The sequence below is a fragment of the Eptesicus fuscus genome, chromosome 21 (genome assembly GCF_027574615.1).
Source record: "Eptesicus fuscus isolate TK198812 chromosome 21, DD_ASM_mEF_20220401, whole genome shotgun sequence".
Lineage (NCBI taxonomy): Eukaryota > Metazoa > Chordata > Mammalia > Chiroptera > Vespertilionidae > Eptesicus > Eptesicus fuscus.
This window is the reverse complement of record NC_072493.1, coordinates 41093114-41115442: the sequence shown is the minus strand read 5'-3', so window position 1 is coordinate 41115442 and position 22329 is coordinate 41093114. Positions and strand designations below refer to the sequence as shown.

Sequence of the window (22329 nt, the reverse complement as noted above, 5' to 3'; positions counted from 1 at the left end):
CCACTTTGCCCCCCTAGCAGAGCCAATAGGAGGAGGTCTCATGCTCCACCCCACCGTGGCAGCCGGGGTGCAGGCCAGGGACCCCCTTCAGATGGTCAGAAACTCCTGTTAGGTCCTTGTGTTCCCAGCAGGTGTCAAGACACAGAAGGAATTTTTAGAGTTCACTTGCGTTGACATGACCTAAAGCCCAGAAGACTGATTCCTGTCCGTTCCCCAAACCCCCAAACCGACTCTCTACCGAAAGCCTCAGTATCCTTTTCTTCAGTGCGATGGTTTGGAATAGAGCTTTCCCTGCCACGCCCTTACCTGTATTTGAACTTCTCGGAGTGCATCCCTGGTGTAGAAGACTGTAGCTCTCCGTGGGTCCTATTATTCTTTGTAAATTTCCGGCCTGGTCCCACCCACGAAAAGAATATTGTATTCATTGTCTCCTCAGAATCTGAGCTTGAATAACATCCACACAAACCTCAGGCATATTTGTTCATTGCATGCTGTTCTCCCCTCAAAGCACAATCATTGTACAGCAGCAAGGGACAGTGTGACATTCCTCAGCATCATACTGTAGTGCGAAGACTGTATGTGTGCTTATGGATCCCATGCGCTTCCCATGCACACAGTGAATGGGCTCATGTTGCCTGCAACGCCCCAGTCTCCTGCCGCTTCTCTCGGGAGTTTTTCCGGACCAGTTGAGGAGTTCCCTGAGGCTGCCGTGCAAGCTGTTGTGCAAAACTGGTGTGGATGGTTTGCATCCCGCTGATCTGTGTGAATCCAGACACCGCTGGCACAGCAGATCCAAAACAAAAGTCCCCACGCTGGCCGGCGGAGGGCGGCTGCAGCTGGCCTTTGTAAACCCCGGATTTCAAGAATGGGTCCGGCTAAAACTTTTCATTGTTCCTTGTGGTTGATGCTGTGTTGTGCAAACATCAAATAAATATAAAATCAATGTGTGCTAAAGCAATTAGTCTGCTCTTTGATATTAGATTTAAAAAATATATATATTTTATTAATTTTTTACAGAGAGGAAGGGAGAGGGAGAGAGAGTTAGAAACATCGATGAGAGAGAAACATCAATCAGCTGCCTCCTGCAACACCCCCCACTGGGGATGTGCCCGCAACCGAGGTACATGCCCTTGACCGGAATCGAACCTGGGACCTTTCAGTCCGCAGGCCGATGCTCTATCCACTGAGCCAGACCGGTTGGGGCTGATATTAGATTTAATTTGGAAAAACAACCTGGCTGCTAAGAAGCATTCTGAAAACCATGGAGGCATTATTTTAAAAAGGGGTGTGATCAGATCTTATGGCCAAGAGAACACAAAACACACTATGCGGGGCTCCCCGCAGCGGGTAGGAAAGGTGAAACATTTTATCTGGAATAAAAACAGGAGTGCCCTGACTGGTTTGGCTCAGTGGATAGAGCGTCGGCCTTTGGACTGAAGGGTCCCAGGTTCGATTCCAGTCAAGGGCATGTACCTTGGTTGCGGGCACATCTCCAGTAGAGGGGGGGGGGGAGATTGCCAAAGAAGGTGGAGGCAGAGCATTCTGGGTGGAGGCAACAGCAAGTGCAAAGGCCCTGGGGTTGGGGGCGAGAACAGTGTGTTGGAAGAACAGTAAAGAGGAGGCAGGGGTGACTGGAGTGAAGAGAGGAAGAGAGGGAAGTGGGGGAGACCTGGTAGGGCTTTGTGGGTGATGGTGAGGAGTTTGATTTTACTCCGTCTGAGATGAAGACTTTGGAAAGAGGAGAGACATCTGACAAGTTTTTAAAAGACCCCTCCAGCTGCTGGGTCAGGGATGGATTGCAGGCAGCGAAGGTGCAAGAGGCATTTTCTTGGATCCAGATCAGCCATGCCTTGTGGGCCTGCCTGGATGGTGACGGCAGTGCCTACGTCACTTAGAGCTGCACGACTTCAGACCATTCAGACCAGCCTCCGCGGCCCTGTTTGTGAGAAGATGAAGCTCTGAGGATTCCTAACAATAGGCCTATTCAGCACACCACAGGGTGGCTGGTTTTCTGGAAACCCTCCCTGCAAGTTAACTATTATTATTACTAATGCCGTTGCTGTTGCTATAGTGCAGAGCTGGCTGCCTCAGGGTTACCTGGGAAACTGCAAATCCTACCCCACGGCCCAGCTGTCCTCACCCACTACGTCTGCGGCCGAGTATGAGGACCTTTGGTTTAATTTAAATTTTTAAAAAACCCTCACCGGGGGATATTCTCCCATTCATTTTTAGAGAGAGGGAAAGTCAGAGAGAAACATCGATGTGAGAGAAACACATGATTGGTTGCCTCCTGCACGAGCCCTAACCAGGGCCCCAGGCCAGGGAGGAGCCTGCAACCGACCTGAATCGATCCTGGAGACCCTTCAGTCTGCAGGCCAACGCTCTATCTACTGAGCCAAACCAGCGAGGGCTAATTTTTTCATTAACATTTTTGATTGCTAAAAATCCAAGCAATCCACAAGGATATAGAAAAGTACACGTCCGCAGGCCCCTTCCCCAGAAACAGCCACTGCCGGCCGTGCTTGTCTGTGTGCAGAATGTGTGTATAGACCTTGGCCCTCTCTCTCTCTCTCTCACACACACACACACACACACACACGCCAGACTGTTTCAGATTCAAACCCAGGTTCTATCACTTTCTGATCTTGGGCACGTGATTTTATTTCTTTGGCTATAAAGTGGGACTGATCATCGCATTCTCTGTCTCATCGTGTTCTGGTGAGGATTTTCTGAGCTGGTTTCATAGAAAGCGCCTACAACGGTGCCTCCTATTCAGGAAGTGCTGCGTAAAACCTGGCTACCCTTTTCCTCGCTGCTCAGCATTTTCCTGTAGGACTAGGTCATGAAATTGAGTCAGTCCCTACTGATGAACAATTGGGTTCATTCATTCATTCATTTCACTCAAAAATATTTATTGAGCACCTACTGTGTGCCAAGCCCACGCTAGGAGCTGGTGCAGTAAGACCCTGGTACCACTTTCTCCACCCCGGGGGCTGGGTAGGTCGGAGGGAATTGCTGGTCCCAGAAGGCCTGTGCATTTAAAAAGGGGCTATTCGGAGGCAAGGACACTGAAAGGACGGCCTCACCAGCACTCCCACCTCCGGGTCGGCTGGAAGCGCACGTGCAGGACGGACAGTTTGGAAACGGCAGCCTCTCCCGGGGAAGGTGCTGACGTGGGCCTCCGCGCGCTCCGCTTGGAAGCGCTGGCCCCAGCGAGGCCCGGGGCGCGGCCACACCCCCAGGCGGGAGGGGAGTGAGGGCGCCCCGAAGAGAGTGGACAGCCCCCCTGTCAGTCTTCCCCTGTCCGGGAGTGTAAGAGGAGAAGGGGGAAGGTGGGCCTCACCCTGGGGAGGGCGAGGAGGAACTTCCTGCCCCCGCGCTTGCTCCCAGGCACCGCGCGCGCCGACCCGGAGGCGGGAGGCGAGTCAAGGTCAGCCCGGACCAGGTGGCAGCCTGCCGAGGGGCGGGAGACCCTCCCGGGGGGCTGGGCTGCCCCCTCCGAGCGCTCGGCCATATTGAATAGCCGCGGCAGAGCCGTCTTTGTCTGCGAAGTCCTCTCCCAAGTTGCAGGCGCGCCCCCGTGCCCGGGCCGGGAGGAGCCACGGCCGCCCGCGCGCTCCAACTTGCAGCCGGGACACCGCGTTTTCCGCTCGCCGGGGGCTGTGAGCCTCGGGACCGGCCTCAGCCCGGCTCACGTGCGCGCCCTGGAAACGGATTCCCGCCCCTGGTTGCGGGGAGCCGGCCTGGGTCCAGCAGGACTTGTTGCAGGCGGGGAAATTGGGAGGCGCTGGCTCATCCCCCGCCCTGGAGAGGGGAGACTCTCCGGGCAGCGTGGCCGGGACCCCATCTCCGCTCCCACCCCAAGTCTAGGGGCTTCTTGCGGGTCCGGCTCGTTGCCCCCCACCCGGATTTCACGCTGGAGATCCTCAAGACCCTCGAGAAGAGCCACGTGGGGGGCTGGTTCCCCTGGGGCTTCCTCCCGTCCCCCGACGGCCTGATCCTCTGGAGCGTGCCCGACGTCTGCAAAGACGTGGATTTGGACGTCCTGGTGGACGCCCTGAAGCCCGTGGGCACCTTTAAGAAGATCGGCAAGGTGTTCCGCCGGGAGGAGGACTCCACGGTGGGGATGCTGCAGATCGGGGAGGACGTGGACTGCCTGCTCATCCCGCGCGAGGTGCGGCTGGCGGGGGGCGTCTGGAGGGTCATCTCCAAGCCCGCCACCAAGGAAGCGGAATTCCGGGAGCGGCTGACCCAGTTTCTGGAGGAAGAAGGCCGCACCCTGGAGGACGTGGCCCGCCTCCTGGAGAAGAGCACCCCGCACCCGCCCCAGCCCCCCCAAAAGCCCAAGGAGCCCCGAGCGAGGAGGAGAGTCCCGCAGATGGTGACGCCCCCTCCCCGGCTGGTCGTGGGCACCTATGACAGCAGCAACGCCAGCGACAGCGAGTTCAGCGACTTCGAGGCCTCGCGGAGGCCGGGCGACGAGGGCCGCAGGGGCCCCGCGCGCGGCCGGAAGGTGCGCAGGATGCCGGTCAGCTACCTGGGCAGCAAGTTCCTGGGGAGCGACCTGGAGAGCGAGGACGACGAGGAGCTGGTGGAGGCCTTCCTCCGGCGCGGGGAGAGGCCGCCGGGCGCCCCCGCCCGCCGCCGCCTGAACCTGCCGGTGCCCCTGTTGGAGGACGGCCCGGGGCTGCGGCCGCCCAAAGGGGACCGGTGGCGGGGGTGCGTCGGCCAGGCGTCCTGGGGGAGGCTGAAGCGCAGGGTGAAGGGCTGGGCGCCCAGGTCCGGCCCCGGAGCGGGTGAGGCCCAGCAGGCCTCTGGCAGGGGGGAGAGGGATGGGGTGCCCTGCAGCGCCAGTCAGGGGGATCACGTGGGGAGCACAGGCGGTGGGCTGGTGCCTGAGGCCCCCCCACGGCGATGGAGGCCCAAGATTAAGTGGGCCTCCTTTAGGCTGCTCAGGAGGGAGGAAGCAGCATCCACGGCTCTGGGGGCGGAGGCTGCAGCTGATCAGAGGGCGGAGGCTGTGGGTAATCATAGAGTGGAGGTTGCAGCTGATCAGAGGGCGGAGGCTGCAGCTGATCAGAGGGTGGGGGCTGTGGGTAATCAGAGGGCAGAGGCTGCAGCTGATCAGAGGGCGGAGGCTGTGGGTAATCAGAGGGTGGAGGCTGCAGCTGACCAGAGGGCAGAGGCTGTGGGTAATCAGAGGGTGGAGGCTGTGGGCAATCAGAGGGCAGAGGCTGTGGGTAATCAGAGGGCGGAGGCTGTGGGCAATCAGAGGGCAGAGGCTGTGGGTAATCATAGAGTGGAGGCTGCAGCTGAGAAGAGGGTGGAGGCTGCAGCTGATCAGAGAGTGGAGGCTGCAGCTGATCAGAGGGTGGAGGCTGCAGCTGAGAAGAGGGTGGAGGCTGCAGCTGATCAGAGAGTGGAGGCTGCAGCTGATCAGAGGGTGGAGGCTGCAGCTGATCAGAGGGTGGGGGCTGTGGGTAATCAAAGGGTGGAGGCTGCAGCTGATCAGAGGGTGAGGGCTGTGGGTAATCAAAGGGTGGAGGCTGCAGCTGATCAGAGGGTGGAGGCTGCAGCTGATCAGAGGGCGGAGGCTGTGGGTGATCAGAGAGTGGAGGCTGCAGCTGATCAGAGGGTGGGGGCTGTGGGTAATCAGAGGGCTGAGGCTTCCGCTGAAGCTGCCGCCTTAGCTGCCCCGGGAGCCACCGGAGCGACCCCAGGAGCCAGGGCCCGGAAACAGGTCAAGACAGTGAGGTTCCAGACGCCTGGGCGCTTTTCGTGGTTTCGCAAGCGCCGGAGAGCCTTCTGGCACACTCCCCGCTTGCCAACCGTGCCCAAGAGCGTCCCCAGGGCAGGCGAGGCCAGGGGCCTCAGGGTGCTGAGGGCCGAGGCCAGAGCAGAAGCGGAGCCGGAAGAGCAAGAGGACCTGCTGTGAGGGGGGCGGAAGCCAGAGAGCCCTGCCACCTGCCCCCTCACCGGCCACTCAGGGCGCCCCTCCCCCGCCCTTGGGCGGAGATGTGTTTCGGCCTCCACGTGTGAAAATGGAGGTGGAGTGAGGGCCAGCAGCACCCCTCATCTCCACCTAACACCCCTTTTCTTTTCTTGTTAAAATTTTATCTTTCATGCATTGATTTTAAAAAAAAATACAGACTCTATAGTAACCCAAGGAATGGAAAGAAAGAGACCGGTAACTTCCTCAAATGCAACCTGGGTGCTCAGCTTGAATTGGGGTGCGAGACCGGAGGGAAATCCCTTCCTCTTCCCCTGGGCGTGCTCCCTCCCCTGCACCTCCAGCTGCCGGCCTCCCGGAACCTGCAACATGTAAATAAAAACGTTTGAACACTTGTTGCCTGGCTTTGGACTTGGCAGCTGAAGACTGCCCCAGGGTGATTTTGTCCGCCCCGCGTTTATGTCCATTGCTTGCCATCCCCGCACTCCTGGGTTCTGCCGGCTCCAAGGGTCCAGGGCCTGCAGTGTATACACGTCATGCACTTTACAAGGGACAGAAGACTCCCTGGGAAATGCTGTGTTTGCTAGGGCTGGCTGTGCGGCCAAGGAATCTGTATGTGTGTTTTTTCTTTTTCTTTTTTTAATATATTTTTATTGATTTCAGAGAGGAAGGGAGAGAGAGATAGAAACATCAATGATGAGAGAGAACCATTGATCGGCTGCCTCCTGGACACCCCCTAACTGGGGATCGAGCCTGCAACCCGGGCACGTGCCCTTGACCGGAATCGAACCTGGGACCTTTCAGTCCACAGGCCGACGCTCTATCCACTGAGCCAAACCAGCGAGGGCTGTTTTTTCTTTTTTAAAAAAAATATATTTTATTGATTTTTACAGAGAGGAAGGGAGAGGGATAGAGAGTTAGAAACATCGATGAGAGAGGAACATCGATCATCTGCCTCCTGCACACCCCCTACTGGGGATGTGCCTGCAACCAAGGTACATGCCCTTGACCGGAATCGAACCTGGGACCTTTCAGTCCGAAGGCCGATGCTCTATTCACTGAGCCAAACCGGTGAGGGCTGTATGTTTTTTTAAATCCTTACCCTAGGATATGTTTTTATAGATTTTAGAGAGAGAGGAAGTGGGGGGGAGAGATAGACACTGATGTGAGAAACATCAATCAGTTGCTCCTGTATGCACCCCAACCAGGGATTGAACATGCAACCTTTTGTTGGATGGGGCGACACTCCAACCAGCTGAGCCACCGGGCCAGGGGTTGTTATTAATCTTCAGATCAGGATGTTTTTCCCATTGCTTTTCAGAGGGAGTGGAAGGGAGGGTCAGGGGGAGAGAGAAACATCGATGTGAGAGACACACATCGACTGGTTGCCTCCCGTGCGTGCCCCAACCAGGGGTGGGGATCGAACCCACAACCCAGGTACATGCCCTTGACCAAGAATCGAACCCAGGACCCTATGGTGTGCGGGCCAGGGCTCTAACCACTGAGTGCCCCAGCCAGGGCACAGGAATCTGTTTTGATCAAGCCCCGTGAACACCTGGGAATCTTGCAACGGGAACAGGCCGATGCAAGCCGGGTGTGTGGCCGTGTGGGGCGCCCCGTAGTTGCAGTTGGGAGAGATGGGGTTGCTAAGGTCCGTGGGAGCTGGGGGCCATCTCTCTGTGTTGTTTGTGTCCTCCCACCCCGACCCCCACCAGTGAGAACTAGACAGCAACGCCCCCCCCCGCCCCCACTTCCCTGAGGCAGGAGAAGGAATCACGGAGGAGGGGGTCTGGAGGGCAGCTCCCGCCCCTGCCTGTGGCTGCAGCCTGGCCTGAGTGGCTCAGCTTTCCCCCTGGGAACTGAAGAACGAAGCGGCCTCTCCCAGCCGCCCCAGAGGTGGGCATGTGGGTGCCGCTGGCTGCGAAGCTAAGAGCCCCTTTGCCCTGCTGTGGTTCACAGCTCACAGCCTGGCAAGAAGGAGCCCCGCCTCCCCCACCCCGGGCTTTGAACACCACTTGGAGGGCTGGGCTTTGCAGGCCAGGCGGCAGGGGGATAGCTGGGTGAGCACCCGGCGACAGGTTGGTGGTGGCAATGGGGCCGTCTGTCCGTGGCTACTGCCCATCTCGGGGAATGTGGGCCTCCTTACGACGGCCCTGGGCTGTTTGGGATGCTGGAGATGAACGGAGCAGAGATGGGGAGACTCAGGCTGTAGGCAAACCTACCCGCCCCCCCTCCGCCTGCTCATTCTGTTTGTCCCTCCTGTCCCCGCGTCCCCAGTATGAGCTTCCTGCGAGGTGGGAGGATCCCTGAGCAACCTGAGATGGCACCAGGGCTTTCGATATTATTTTCCACCCAAGGGGGTTCTGGGAGGATGCCCCCCCACCCCAACACTGGAGTTTTGTCACCAAGTCAGCCTTTATGTGGACTGGCCAGCGCCCCCAACTGTAACTAAAGAGAAAACAATGGAACTCAGACAGAGAGATGCCACCCCCCAACCTGGGCTTTCTGGGTCCCCCTTCCCAGGCCCCAAGGTGGGGTGACAGGAAACGAGGAGACCGTCGGAGGGACAGATTGAGGAGGGATTTGGAGCGAGGCTGCCTATCTCACCTCCAGCTGCACTGCCCCTCACAAGCTGTGTGACCCTGGGCGGGTTACTTAACTTCTCTGAGCCTCCACGTGCTCCTCTGAATGAGTGATCATCACAGAGCTCTCCTCTTAGGACTTCGGAGGCCTGAAGAGCTGCAGTGTTAGAGCTCCAATCGGCCTCCGCGGATGTCACTGCGTGTTACTCCCGTTACATGTCAGAGGCGTCCAGTTCTCTACCTCTCAGCCCTGACGGGGATCCTAAGGCAGCGGTGCCCCATCCTGGCCGCCCTGTGGAGTGACCCGGGAGCTTTCGAACACGCAGGCCCCGCCTGCCCTCTCAGAGGTTCCCAGGCAGCTGGTCCGGGTATGGCTGGGGCACCCAGAGCCCTGAGGCTTCCGGGTGATTCCCATGGGCCCGCTGCGGGAGAACACGGCTCCAGGGTCCAGGGGAGAACCAGGCCTCAAACTGGTCGTGCATCACCATCACTCGGAGGGCCTTTTACAACACGATGGCTGGATCCCAACCCAAGTGATTCTGTAGGTCTGGGGGGGTGGGGGTGGGGGATCTATACCTTGACATTTCTGTTTTTTTGTGTGTTTTTTTTAAATCCTTGCTTGAGGATATTTTTCCATTGATTTTTAGGGAGGGTGGAAGAGAGAGAGAAAGACAGAGAGAAACACATCGACTGGTTGTCTCCTGCATGAGCCCGGAACAGGGCCCAGGCGGGGAGGAGCCTGCAACCGAGGTTCAATGCCCTTGACCGGAATCGAACCCGGGACCCATTGGTCCACAGGCCGACGCTCTATCCACCGAGCCAACCCGACTAGGCCTATACATTTACATGTCTATCAAGAATATGCATTTCTACCAAGTCCGCAGGTGATGCTAATGCTGCTGATCCCAGGACCTCGCTTGAAGGAGCGTCCATTCCCCCTCGCCCGGCTTGCCAAGGCCAGGTGGGCCCCTAAAGCACCGCCACCGGCCCCGGAGCGCCCTCTGGTGGGCACCGGGGGAGCGCGGCTGGTGCGGGCTACCTGCCCACTTCCTCCGCGGCGGGGAGGGGGGATTGAGCTCCCTTCCTCCGCCCCTCTGAGTCTCAGTTTTCTCATCTGGGAAATGGGGATAAAACCTATTTCCCCAAGACTATTCCAACCACAGAATCAAATAAAGACTCCTCCCCCCACCCCATCTACTCACTCCAAAGACTCGACAGAGACACAAGCCCCGCACCGACCCTGGCCTGCGGGGTCAGTGACTACAGGCGAACACCCCCAGCACCACGGCCCTGGCTCGGGGCTTTGGCACCGGCTGCTCCTGCCCCCGCGTGCGCTCCGCTCGGGTATCCGCTGCCTCACCGCTCCCTCCTCGGGGTGTTGCTCACGCGTCCCCCCCTCAGCGAGGCTCCCCGCAGCCTTCAACGGGCGGGCACTGCAGACCCTCCTGCCCGCCTCCTGGGCCCGCCCGCCGGTTTTCCTCCGCAGCCGCCACGTCTAAGGCAGCCCTGCTTCTCCGGGACAGTTAGCCCTGCCGCCACCCCACCCCCACCGCACCCCGCGTCCGCATTGGTGCGGCTTCCCGCAGCCCCAGCCCCAGCGCCGGGCCCGGATCCACGTCCTTTCAGCCTCGCAGGCGCCCCCGGCCTCCGCCCGGGACGCCGACTTCTCCCACCGGAGGCGACCGCGCCCCCCTCCGTCCACTTCCGGGGCCTCGGCACCTCGGGGCTCCCCGCGGGGACAAACCCGCTGCGAAGGGGCCTCGGCGCGGCTGCTCCGTGGGCCTGAGACGCGGCTCCGCGCCCCGGGGCCCTCCCGCCGGCGGAGCGTCCAGCGCCGTCCTCGCCCGCGCAGCCGGGTCGCGTTCGCCCAGCGGTTCCTTCGGCCCATGAGTCACTCGACAACCGGAACAGCCGCCGCCGAGTGCGGGCCCCGGGCTGGCGCTGGGGTCGCGGCGGGGACCGGACGGACCACACTCACCGCCCCGACTCTGCTGCCCTAGATCCGCCCCCCGGGCCCCAGTCCCGGTCCCCACTCACCCCCCCGCCCCCACCCCCACCCCCTCCACCGGTGGACCCTCCGCCTCAGCCCGCCCTGCTCCTCTGCCAGCTGCGCCCACGGACACGGGCACGGGTGGCAGGTGGCGGCGGGAGGCGGCGCCGTCCGGAGGCTGCTGGGCTGCGGAGGCAGCAGCAGCGACTGAACCAGGGACCCTCCGCGCCCCGTGACCCTGCGGCCTGGGCTCCGGGCAGCAGCATCCCCTGGGCCGGCGCCGCTCGCTGCGTTGCTAATCTTTGGGGAACCCGACGCCCCCTTTCTGCACTTTGCCTGCAAAACTCCTGTCAATTCCCTCTCCTGACAATACACTCGGCGGCTCTTTAGAAAGAAGCAGGTGCACCGGGTGGCAGTCAGAGCTGACAAACCAGGTGGGGAGGGGCAGGAAGGTGACCTTTTTAACAGGGTGGTCGAGGAGCCCCCAGCCCCCCAAAGTGACACTGAAGAAAGACCCGCATGAAGTGAAGGACAGACCCAGGTAAATATCAGGGAAGCGCACTCCCGGCAGCGGGAACAGCCAGTGCAAAGGCCCTGAGGCAGGAATGCACCTCGCATCCTGCAAGGAGCCGGGAGGATGGAGGCAGGTGAGCTTGGGGGGCCATGAGCAGCGCTAAGCGGGAGACCGAGTGGGCAAAAAGGGTGTTTGATTTTATTTAAATTTAATTACAGTTAAGTTTAGAATGTCCCAATTGGCCGTGGTATTGCACCCAGAAGATCTAGCCAATTACAAGGCTTTGGGAGGGTTTGGGGAAGGGAGTGATTGGCTGGGACTTGACTTCCTGGTCAAACCAAGCCAAACAAGTCACAAGCCCAGCCCAGGCTCGAGCGGAGGGTAACGGCTCCACCTCTGGACCCAAGCCGTCCAGGCGCCCACAGGGAGGGAAGGACCGAATGCGGACATTTTGGAGACAGTTCCCCAGGGGCACCCTCTGCCGGCGGCGGCCAGCCGAGCACACGGGCCTCTGTCCTGCTCCACAGCGGACACGCTCATCTCTGCACTCCCCACCCCAGCGTGAGCACCCCCAGTCTCCATCCACTGATGAACGAATAAGCATCATGTGGAATATACATACAGTGGGATATTAGCCTCAGAGAGGAAGTTAATTTTACAATATGTTATGAACCTTGAGGATGTTATGCTAAGTGAAATATGCCCATCACAAATACAAATACTGTATGATCCACTTATATGAGGGACTTAGTCAAAATCGTAAAGACAGAAAGTGTAATGGTGGTTGCCAGGGGCTGGGGAGAGGGGGCGCATGGGAGTTATTGTTTAACTAGAGGCCAGGTGCACAAATTTGTGCTCAGGTGGTGCCCTTGGCCTGGCCTGCAATGGGGAGTGTGTGTGGGGGGAGGGCTGGCCTGGGAAGGGACCTTGGGAAGTTGGGTGTGGGAGTGCACTGACCACCAGGGGGCAGCTCCTGTGTTGAACGTCTGCCCCCTGGTGGTCAGTGTGTGTCATAGCAACCAGTAGACCAGTTGTTCGGTTGCTTAGGCTTTTATATATAGAGATAGATATAGAGTTTCAGATTAACAGATGATAGAAGTTATGGGTGTGGTAGTGGTGATGGCTGCATGAAAACGTGGAGGTATTTCATACCACTGAACTATACAATTAGAAATGGCTGAGATGGGCCCTGGCCCTGATCAGAGCACATACAAAAAACAACCAGTGAATGCATAAATAAGTGAAACAACAAACATTCTCCCTCTCTAAAAAACAATTTTAAAAAATTTAAATGGCTAGGATGGTTAATTTTGTTATGTGTATTTTAATTAAAAATAAAAATTAAGTTAAAAAACAACCTGAGCCCGGCCCGCATGGCTCAGTGGTTGAGCATCTACCTATAACCAGGAAGTCACAGTTTGATTCCCGTCAGGGAACATGCCGGGGGTGGGGGGTGGGAGTGAAGGGTCGGGGTGAGGGTTGCAGCCTTGATCCCCACTAGGGAGTGTGCAGGAGGCACCGATCAATGATTCTCTCTCATCATTGATGTTTCTCTCTCTCTCTCCCACTCCCTTCCTCTCTAAAATCAATAAAAATATTAAAAACAAAAAACAACCAGCCTGAGTCTTTGGACAGTGCTTGGAATGTGGTAAGAACTGTAGAAAAATGTTACTGTTATTTTTGGAGTTTGTGCTGAATCCCAGCTCCCCACTTCAGAGCTGAACCTGGGCCGGTTATTTCGCCCCACGCACCTGCCCCTGCAGCAGCGCCTTCCACCGCGCGGTCCTGCAGCGCCCCCTGGTGGGCACCTCAGGCGCTGCGACTTGAGTAGGCAGGCGCCACTACCATGGTCTTGCCTGCAGGGGGTGACAGGGAGGAGGTCGCTTTCTGTTCTGGGAACCCTCATTCCTCCCTCCGACTGTTGTAAGACCTGGTCATCACACACGAGGGAGTCTGGGGGCACCCCTCTCCATGCCTGAGCGGGGCAAGAGGCCGGGGCAGGGTCAGCCTCAGCGGGTGGTGTGTGTGGGGAGGGCAGGTCCTGGTTTGGTAGTTTGATAGTGTGGAGTGGGCTCATGTCAGCCCGTGTCACAGTCACATGAATGCACACTAACTCACTGACACCCAGACTCACCACACAATCACACACCCACACAATCATACACCCACACAATCACACACCCACACAATCACACACCCACCCACCCAGGTGCACGCAGAGACTCAGACACACCCCCCCCCACAACTGCTGAAACCCTCTCCCAATTCACACGCCCCATCACCCACTCACACACATTCCCAGCGTCCTCCCCACTCATCTTTGTCACTCACGTGCCCACTCTCCCTTCCCAGGTTGGCGCCATATTTTTTCTTGTCATTCTTGGCAGATCTGGGCCTGTTCCAAAGGCCGGGACTTGAGGGCATTGGGGGACCTGGACCCTCTGGGCTGAGGGGGTACAGAGGGAAGTCCAGGTGGGAATGTGCAGCCGGAGGCCTGGGCCCGGCTCTGGGCAGGAGTGGGGTGTGGCATCGGGCCGGAGACCGTCCCATCCTCCCTCAAACTAGGAGTGGGTTGGAGAGCCCTCTCCGGGAAGCCATGGGCTTCACCCTGATGCCTCCCCCATCTCAGGTCCCACCCCTGTCCAGGTGTCTCCTTACTCAGCCCCAGTCTCCTTCCTGGCCTCTCTTCCCCAGTCCCACCCATCCCCATCAAACTTCAAATCTGACATTGCCCTCCTCCGCTCAGGACTTCCTGGCTCCCCAGTGACCTCAGACAAAGCCCCGTGTCTCCCAGGGCCCAGGAGGTTGGGAAGGTCTGGATTCCTGCCCCCAGTGCCTGGACTGGGTCAGGTGCCTCCTCTGGGCTGTCTCTCTGTGTCCCCCACTGAACTGTGAGCCTGGGGTGACAGGTGCAGAACTGTCATGTCATCAGTGGATCCCCAACACCACCCAGCACGAAGGGGCTCAAGGAAGCTTGTTGAACAAAGGAATGAAATAATTGTGGATTTCAACTTCGGGTCCTTCTTTCTTTTGCCCGAGCTATGGCTCCTTGTGACCACCAGAGGGCGCTCTGACCCAATACATATTTAATTCAAGGCACATGCCATCTCGGGGCATTGAGAAAGGAATAACAATATCAACAACTGCCAATTCAGCCCTTCTGCCTGTCGGCTACACGGCATTTCTAAGTGCTCCATACACCCCATTTCTACATCAGCAGCTAGACGAGACCTAACCAAGATGGACGAGGGAAGGAAGGCTCAGAGAGGTTGCTTAATTTTCCCAAGTCACACGTCTAAGCTGCAGAGAAGCTTCCAGTCCCAGCCTCTGTGCCGTCACAGCTCTTTCCTCTGTTCTTTGCCAAGGTCCCCAAAAGCGATGGTGGTGCCCAGTGCTGGCCTGCTTGGTGAGGATGGGGAGTGCTTGGACAGGGGGCCTCCGGCCAGGCCCCGGCCCCGTGACCTGTGTGCGATAGGGCAGATTCTTCTAAGTCTTAGATGCTGACCTGCTATTCTCTCAGCAGCCAGATGCTATGGTTTCTGTTGTCATTCCCATTATACAGATGAGGAAACCGAGGCTCAGGGAAGGTGAGAGACCTGTCCAGGGTCCCAGGCATAGAGGTAGCAGAGACATGATTTATCCTGCAGGAGGCCGCAGCCAGGGATGGGATGCCAGGATCAGATGAAACTCCGTTCAGGTCCCAGCCTGTTTGTGGCTTAGTGGATGGAGCATCGGTCTGAGGACTGAGGGGTCCCGGGTTCGATTCGGGTCAGGGGCACCTGCCTGGGTTGTGGGCTCGGTCCCCAGTGGGGGGCGTGCAGGAGGCAACCAATCGGTGATTCCCTCTCATCATTGATGTTTCTATCTCTCTCTTCCTCTTCCTTCCTCTCTGAAATCAATAAAAATATATTAAAATTAAAAAAAAACACACACTCCTTTCTGGGAGGAGGAGGAGGAAATAATGAAAGGGTGAGGGTCTGAGAGGAGAACTAGGGGAAAGGGCATCAAAGGTCAGGGAGCCACGGGAACCTGGAGGTCCTGGAAATTATTATTTTACAAAGAACCGTAAGGATGCAAACTGGGGAGAAAGGCAGTCACAACCTACTTGTGCAGCTATTGGAACAACCTAGGTCCCTTAGAGCCGGGAAAATGTGCTGGTAACATTAAGTGCCGAAAAAAAGCCATCGGCCACGCCCCAGTCAGCTTGGCTCAGCGGCTAGAGCATTGGGCCCGACCTCGATTGCAGGCTCGATCCCCAGCCCCAGTCAGAGCGCACACATCGGTGTTTCTCTCTCTGGGTTCCTCCTCCTCTTCCCCTCTCTGTAAAAACCCATGGAAAAATATCCTCGGTGAGGATTAACAGCAACATAAAAAGTCATCGGTCAAAATATGCACATAGGATGATTCCATTTTGGTTAATTTCATTAAGCGAGCCCTTACTGCCTGCTAACCACAGGCTGGGAATCATCTAAGAAGTTTACGTGAGCTTTGGCCCTTCACCTTCATAACTCATTACTCCCAGATAAGGAAGTTGCATGGCCCTGGCTGGTTTGGCTCAGTGGATAGAGTGTCAGCCTACGGACTAAAGGGACCCAGGTTCGATTCCGGTCAAGGGCACAGGCCCAGGTTCCGGGGTTCAGTCCCAGTGGGTGGTGTGCAGGAGGCAGCCGATAAGTGATTCTCTCTCATCATGGATGTCTCTGCCTCTCCCCCTCTCCCTTCCTCTCTGAAATCAATTAGAAACAGAAGAAGAAATTGCCTGAAGCCCAAGTGTGACAAACAAGGTTGCAAACTCAGGTCTTCCGGCCCCAGAGCTCTCAATCCCCTATGCCCACAGCTCCCAGGTGGCTCTGTGCCGGGATCTTGACGTCTCAGTCATGTTTTATGGCGTCCCAAGGAAATACCCAACAGGTTCATTTACTGTCTAGTTAGGGCCAAACAACCCGGTAAGTATTTATGTCCGAAGAGCTTAGTAGCTATTTTGGGAAAAAATATATACATATTTAATAATATATAAAAATTATATAGGAAAATGTGGAGATTGAAAGAGAAAACTTTTTCATTCTGAAATAAGCATATTTATTTGCTAATGGGCTGTGTGTACCTGCCGCTGCACTTCTCAAACCTCGGGATCGGATTGAGCCCTGCACCCTCACTTCCTGTCCCTCCCTGATGCTGGCGGCGGGGGGGGGGGGGGGGGTGTTTGCTTTTTATCCCTGCAACCAAGGAAAACGCAACATCTCCAAGATACATTCGCTGGCTAAGGTGGAAGCTGCCAACTACCTGGGCTGGTAGTTCCCGCGGTATCCGGCAGGTGTCGCTGTCTTTCCCGCAAACATTTAAAATGCCTTGATTGAGAACCAGCGTGCTGGTGCTTTTAACACATAAACAGGTAACGGTGAGAACAGCAGTGCGTTTGAAAAGCGCAGGCGGTTCACGCAGAGCTGAGTGCACGTGTAGAAAACGGAAAGGAATCCCTAATTCACAGTGCACACACAGGCGAGCTGCAGAAGGCCGTTACGCAAAAGAAAAACCACCAAGTTCACCAAACTAGGATGCAGGGAACTATCTTTTCTATTATTATTATTATTTTGTACAGAGAGGAAGGGAGAGGGATAGAGATTTAGAAACATCGATGAGAGAGAAACATCGATCAGCTGCCTCCTGCACACCTCCCACTGGGGATGTGCCCGCAACCAAGGTACACGCCCCCGACCGGAATCGAACCTGGGACCTTTCAGTCCACAGGCTGACGCTCTGTCTACTGAGCCAAACCGGTTAGGGCTTTATTACTTTTTTTTTTTTAATGTATTTTTATTTATTTCAGGGAGGAATGGTGATATACACATCAATGATGAGCCCAGGCGGTGTGGCTCAGTGGTTGAGTGTCGACCTATGAAGCAGGAGGTCATGGTTCGATTCCTGGTCAGGGCACGTGCCTGGGTTGTGGGCTCAATCCCCAGTGGGGGACATACAGGAGGCAGCCAATCGATGGTTTTCTGTCATTAGTGATGTTTCTATCTCTCCCTCCCTCTCTAAAATCAATAAAAATATATTTTAAAAATAAAGAAACATCAATGATGAGAGAGGGTCATCCATCAGCTGCCTCCTCCTGCACACCCGACTCTGGGGACCCAGCCCGCAACCCGGGCATGTGCCCTGACCGGGAATCAAACTGTGACCTGACTCATAGGTTGACGCTCAACCACTGAGCCACGCCAGCTCGGCTTAACAAGATGTGTTAAGGTTCATCCACATTGTAGCGTGTGCCAGACCTTCTTTTCTTTCTATGGCCAAATTATATCCCATTGTTTGAACAGACCACATTTTGCCTACCCACTCATCAGTTGATGGATATTTGAGTTGTTTCTGCTTTTTTTATTTTATTTTATTGATTTTTTACAGAGAGGAAGAGAGAGGGATAGAGAGTTAGAAACATTGATGAGAGAGAAACATCGATCAGCTGCCTCCTGCACACTCCCTACTGGGGATGTGCCCGCAACCAAGGTACATGCCCTTGACCGGAATCGAACCTGGGACCCTTGAGTCCGCAGGCCGACGCTCTATCCACTGAGCCAAACCGGTTTCGGCTGTTTCTGCTTTTTTACTGTTATGAACAATGTTAAGCATATTTGTGTACTAGTTTTTGTGTAGACAGGGTTTTTCATTTCTCTTGGGTCGATACCTAGGAGCAGAACTGCTGTGCCATATGGTGTATTAGTCAGCTAGGGCTGCCACAACGAATACCATAGACTGGGTGGGTGGCTTAAACAATCGAAATTAATTTGCTCACAATTCTGGAGGCTGGAAGTCCAAGAGCAAGGGATGTGCTTCAAACAGCAACAATTACCGCACCGCGGGGTCACTGCGTGGCCCTTCTGGTGGTGAGCTGGGGCTGTGGCCGGGGCACCTGGGTTGGTTTTCCATGAGGCCCCTCTCCCTCCCTCCAAGTGATCTGTCACTGTTAGGTAGTGAATCTTGAGCTTCCTTGCAACATGGCAGCTGGTTTCCAGGAGAGCAAAAATGGGAGCTGCCAGGCCCAGTAAGGCTTAGGCCCAAAATGGACAACAGTATCACTCCCACTGCATTCTATTGGTCAAAACAAGTCACAAGCCGGCAGGTGTGGCTCAGTGGTTCAGTGTCAACCTATGAATGAGCAGATCATGGTTCGATTCCCAATCAGGGCACATACCCGGGTTGCGGGCTCAATCCCCAGTGTTGGGTGTTCAGGAGACAGCCGATCAATGATTCTCTCTCATCACTGATGTTTCTCTCTCTCTTTCTCTTCCTTCCTCTCTGAAATCAATAAAAATATTAAAACAAACAAGTCACAAGGTCTGCCTAGAACCATGAGGTGGGGAAGCAGACTGCCGCTTGTGGTGGGAGGAGTGACAAGCACGTACAGGCACGGGAGGCAGTCTGAGCAGTGCCTTCCTGTTCTCCAGGCACTGGTGGTCCGTGAGGTCCGAAAGGTTGGTGACTGCTGTTCTAGGGCATCTGCACTGGTCAAGTATATTTTATAATGGAAATGGCATTTTTAAAATAATATAATAAGTAGTGGGAAGATGTTGACTCAAATAAGGGCCTATATAATAAAAGCCTAAGCGACCTTTACCTTTACGGTAGAACAACCAGAACAACTAGTTGCTATGATGCGTACTGACCACCAGGGGGCAGACGCTCAATGCAGGAGCTGCCCCCTGGTGGTCAGTGCGCTCCCACAGGGGGAGTGCCGCTCAGCCAGAAGCTGGACTTATGGCTGGCGAGCTCAGCGGCAGTGGCGGGTGCCTCTCCTGCGTCTGTGGCAGCGCTAAGGAGCAGCAAGCCGAGCGGTAAGGAGCAGTGAGCAGGCAGGTGGTAGGAGCGAGGGGTCCCGGACTGCGAGGAGAAAGAAAAGTAATACCTGGGTGCATTAGAGGGAAACTACAAAAAGAAAAAAACAAAGGCAGAGGACATCTTAAAAGTAGTCAGAAGAAAACTGCAGGCAGACATCCCCTGATGGGCCCCAGACTGTAAGAGGGTACAGGCCGGGCTGAGGGACCGCCCCTCCCCCAGTGCATGAATTTTGTGCACTGGGCCTCAGTTCTATATAATAAAAGCCTAATATGTTAAGTGTCCAACCGTTCAGTCGACCAATTGACCGGTAGCTATGATGTGCACTGACCACCAGGGGGCAGACGCTCTGACTGGTAGGTTAGCTTGCTGCTGGGGTCCAGCCAATCTGGACTGGGCAAGACGGGCCAGACATGCCCTGGAGCCCTCCTGCAGTCCCTCCCCGGCCAGCTGGCCCCCATTGGCCCCAATCGGGACTGAGTGAGATGGCCCCAATTGCTGGCCAGGCCGAATTCGTGCACTGGGCCTCTAGTCTGTAGATAAATAAGAGTTCTGTCCTGCCGGCGTGGTTCAGTGGTTGAGCATCGACCGATGAACCAGGAGGTCACGGTTTCATTCCCGGTCAGGACCCATGCCCAGGTTCCCAGCTTGGCCCCCAGTAGGGGGTGTGCAGGAGACAGCCAATTTATGATTCTCATCATTGATGTTTCTCTCTTCCTCTCATAAATAAATGCTGGAGGCCCAGTGCATGAAATTTGTGCATGAGAGGGGGTCCCTCAGCCCAGCCTGCACCCTCAGGGGATGTCCGACTGCCAGTTTAGGACCAATCTCTGGGGATGGGGCCTAAACCAGCAGTCGGACATCCCTCTCGCAATCCAGGATGCTGCATGCACTAGTGACCATACTTTTCATACAGGTGAAAGGCATCTTGCTGTTGTATGGGCAGCTACATTTTTTTGCCCTGATTATAAAAAGTAGTACATAACATGATCCTTCTGGGGCAGTAGTTCCACTTTCCCCATCTTATGGGTGGAAAAACTAAAGCAGAGAGAAGTTAAGTAATTGGCTTTGTCACACAGTTATAAGTGTGAGAATCAGGACTGACCACAAAAATGTGCAAGCCCGAGTCCATGCATGTCATTGCTGCATCATCCTGTTTTTTCAGTGTTAGAGTAGCCTTGCCAGGTTTTAATTTTTAAATCTAAGAGACTGTTCCCAATATATAGGGTAGGGTCCCTAGGCTGACCAGCAATCAGGCCAATCTGTGGGGCGACCAGTAGGTAGGGCGATCGGGGGGGGGGGGGGGGGGGTGGTGGTGGTGATGGGGGACCCGCTGGTACCCACCTTGGCTGGTGGCCTGGCGCCCAGCTGCTGGCTGGCCCCACCCCCCACCGCCACTGCCGGTTGCCTCGGGGGCAGTCACTCAAAGTGCATCACAGCAACTGGTCATTCTGCTATTCAGTCGATTTGCATATTAGGGTTTTATTATATAGAATACACACACACACACACACACACACACACACACACACACACACACACATTTTAGGAGTTCTGACTAGAGGCCACAGGTGTAAGGTAGTTCTAATGAAAATCTCCGAATCTTCTGCGCACCATGTTCGCTTCTTCAGCATCCTTTTTCCAGACAGCTGGTCACCAACACATACAATGGAATAAGGGTGGATTTGTTTAAAAACAGTCCTCTGTGGATTCCATTCACCCAGATAGCCAGTCTCTCATTACTGCGACACTTCTAACAGAATTATTTCATCTTATGATTCCCAAGCCATTTAGCTTAAGTTTTGTCTAGAGAATATAATAAAGTATTTGCTGACTGAAGCCAGAGGAAACAGGCCTGAAATTTCTTCAGGCTGACAAAGTGCTGCTGTGGAGTGGACGCCTCAACCCAAGTGCCAGTGACTGGAGCCGGTGCTGCAGGAGTGCCTGCCGGGGCTCACCGAGACGTGGCCCGGGGCTCACCGAGATGTGGCCAGGGGCTCACCGAGACTGGTCCGGGGCTCACCGAGACGTGGCCCGGGGCTCACCGAGACTGGCCCGGGGCTCACCGAGATGTGGCCAGGGGCTCACCGAGACGTGGCCCGGGGCTCACCGAGACGTGGCCCGGGGCTCACCGAGACGTGGCCCGGGGCTCACCGAGACGTGGCCAGGGGCTCACCGAGACTGGTCCGGGGCTCACCGAGACGTGGCCCGGGGCTCACCGAGACTGGCCCGGGGCTCACCGAGACGTGGCCCGGGGCTCACCGAGACTGGCCAGGGGCTCACCGAGACTGGCCCGGGGCTCACCGAGACGTGGCCAGGGGCTCACCGAGACGTGGCCAGGGGCTCACCGAGACTGGCCCGGGGCTCACCGAGACGTGGCCGGGGCTCACCGAGACGTGGCCCGGGGCTCACCGAGACGTGGCCGGGGCTCACCGAGACGTGGCCCGGGGCTCACCGAGACTGGCCCGGGGCTCACCGAGACGTGGCCCGGCAAGGGAGAGCACTCACAAGAGCTGGGTGAGGGCTGGCTCCAGGTGGGAAGTCTGACCAAGTCGGAGAAGATGGTTTACTTGAATCTCCAAATACTCATTTGACGTTTTACACGTACTTCAATAGTGGTATTGTTACCTCTAAATTTCTGCCCTCACTCGTTCTCCAGCTACCACATGCTACTTATTTACTTAACTTGTTATCCTCACCCAAGGAGGGAGACATTTTTTCCAGTGATTCTTCAGAGAGAACTATTGATCTGAGAGAGACACAGATTGGTTGCCTCCTGAATATGCCCCAACGGGGGTGCTGGGATGAACCTACAACCCAGGTACCTGCCGTGACCCTCCAGTGCGCAGGCCAATGCTCTAACCATTGAGCTCACTGGCCATGGCTAAAGTACTATTTTTAATGTTCAGTCTGGTTGCATTTTTAACTTTATGGATTCCACATATTCCCCTCCCCCATATTCAATATTTATACCCAAATGCGTACTTACACACAGAGCACAGTTTTCTGAAGCCTAAAAATAACCTACAGTATATAAGACCCCAATTCTTGAATTTAGCTTTAATTGGGGTGAAGGGTTCATGGCAAGGTAAGGCCAGACTGTGCCAGGGGCTCTGCTAGGGGTTTATCCTGAGGACACTGAGGGATGGATTTGCCTAGAACAGGGAAAGAGCACCATCAACCCTCAATCTGGAAAAGAACCCTCGGCCAGAGTGACAGAGGCTGACCCCACGCGGACAGACAAGGGGAAGATGGGAGGGCGGCTGCCTGGAGAGCTACAGGGGAGGGGGAGGGGGGCAGGACAAGGCTGGGACCACCCTCTGGGTGACAGAGAGGATGGGGCAGCCCCCTGAAATGGGCAGGAGAGGAGGAGGCTTGCAATGAGAGGATAATTAAGATTTTCCTATATTCCTCAATATAGCTATAGATTTCTTATTTTTTTGTTATAAAAGTAATACAT

General features: G+C 56.0%; 1 protein-coding gene across 1 annotated transcript; it reads left to right on the top strand.

The window, feature by feature from the left end:
- The first annotated feature begins 3966 nt into the window (after positions 1-3966).
- Positions 3967-6196, top strand: CCDC8 (coiled-coil domain containing 8). The gene is made up of 2 exons (XM_054710976.1): positions 3967-5407; positions 5561-6196. The coding sequence occupies exons 1-2, from the start codon at positions 4127-4129 to the stop codon at positions 5933-5935; spliced, it is 1656 nt and encodes a 551-aa protein (XP_054566951.1). The 5' UTR covers positions 3967-4126; the 3' UTR covers positions 5936-6196.
- The last annotated feature ends 16133 nt before the right edge of the window (positions 6197-22329 follow it).

Bases quoted from the DNA above. Each gene is read 5' to 3' on its own strand.
- CCDC8 (XM_054710976.1), top strand. From the start codon at position 4,127: ATGCTGCAGATCGGGGAGGACGTGGACTGCCTGCTCATCCCGCGCGAG. The intron at 5,408-5,560 runs GCTGATCAGAGA...GCAGCTGATCAG, and splicing joins AGAAGAGGGTGGAGGCTGCA to AGGGTGGAGGCTGCAGCTGA.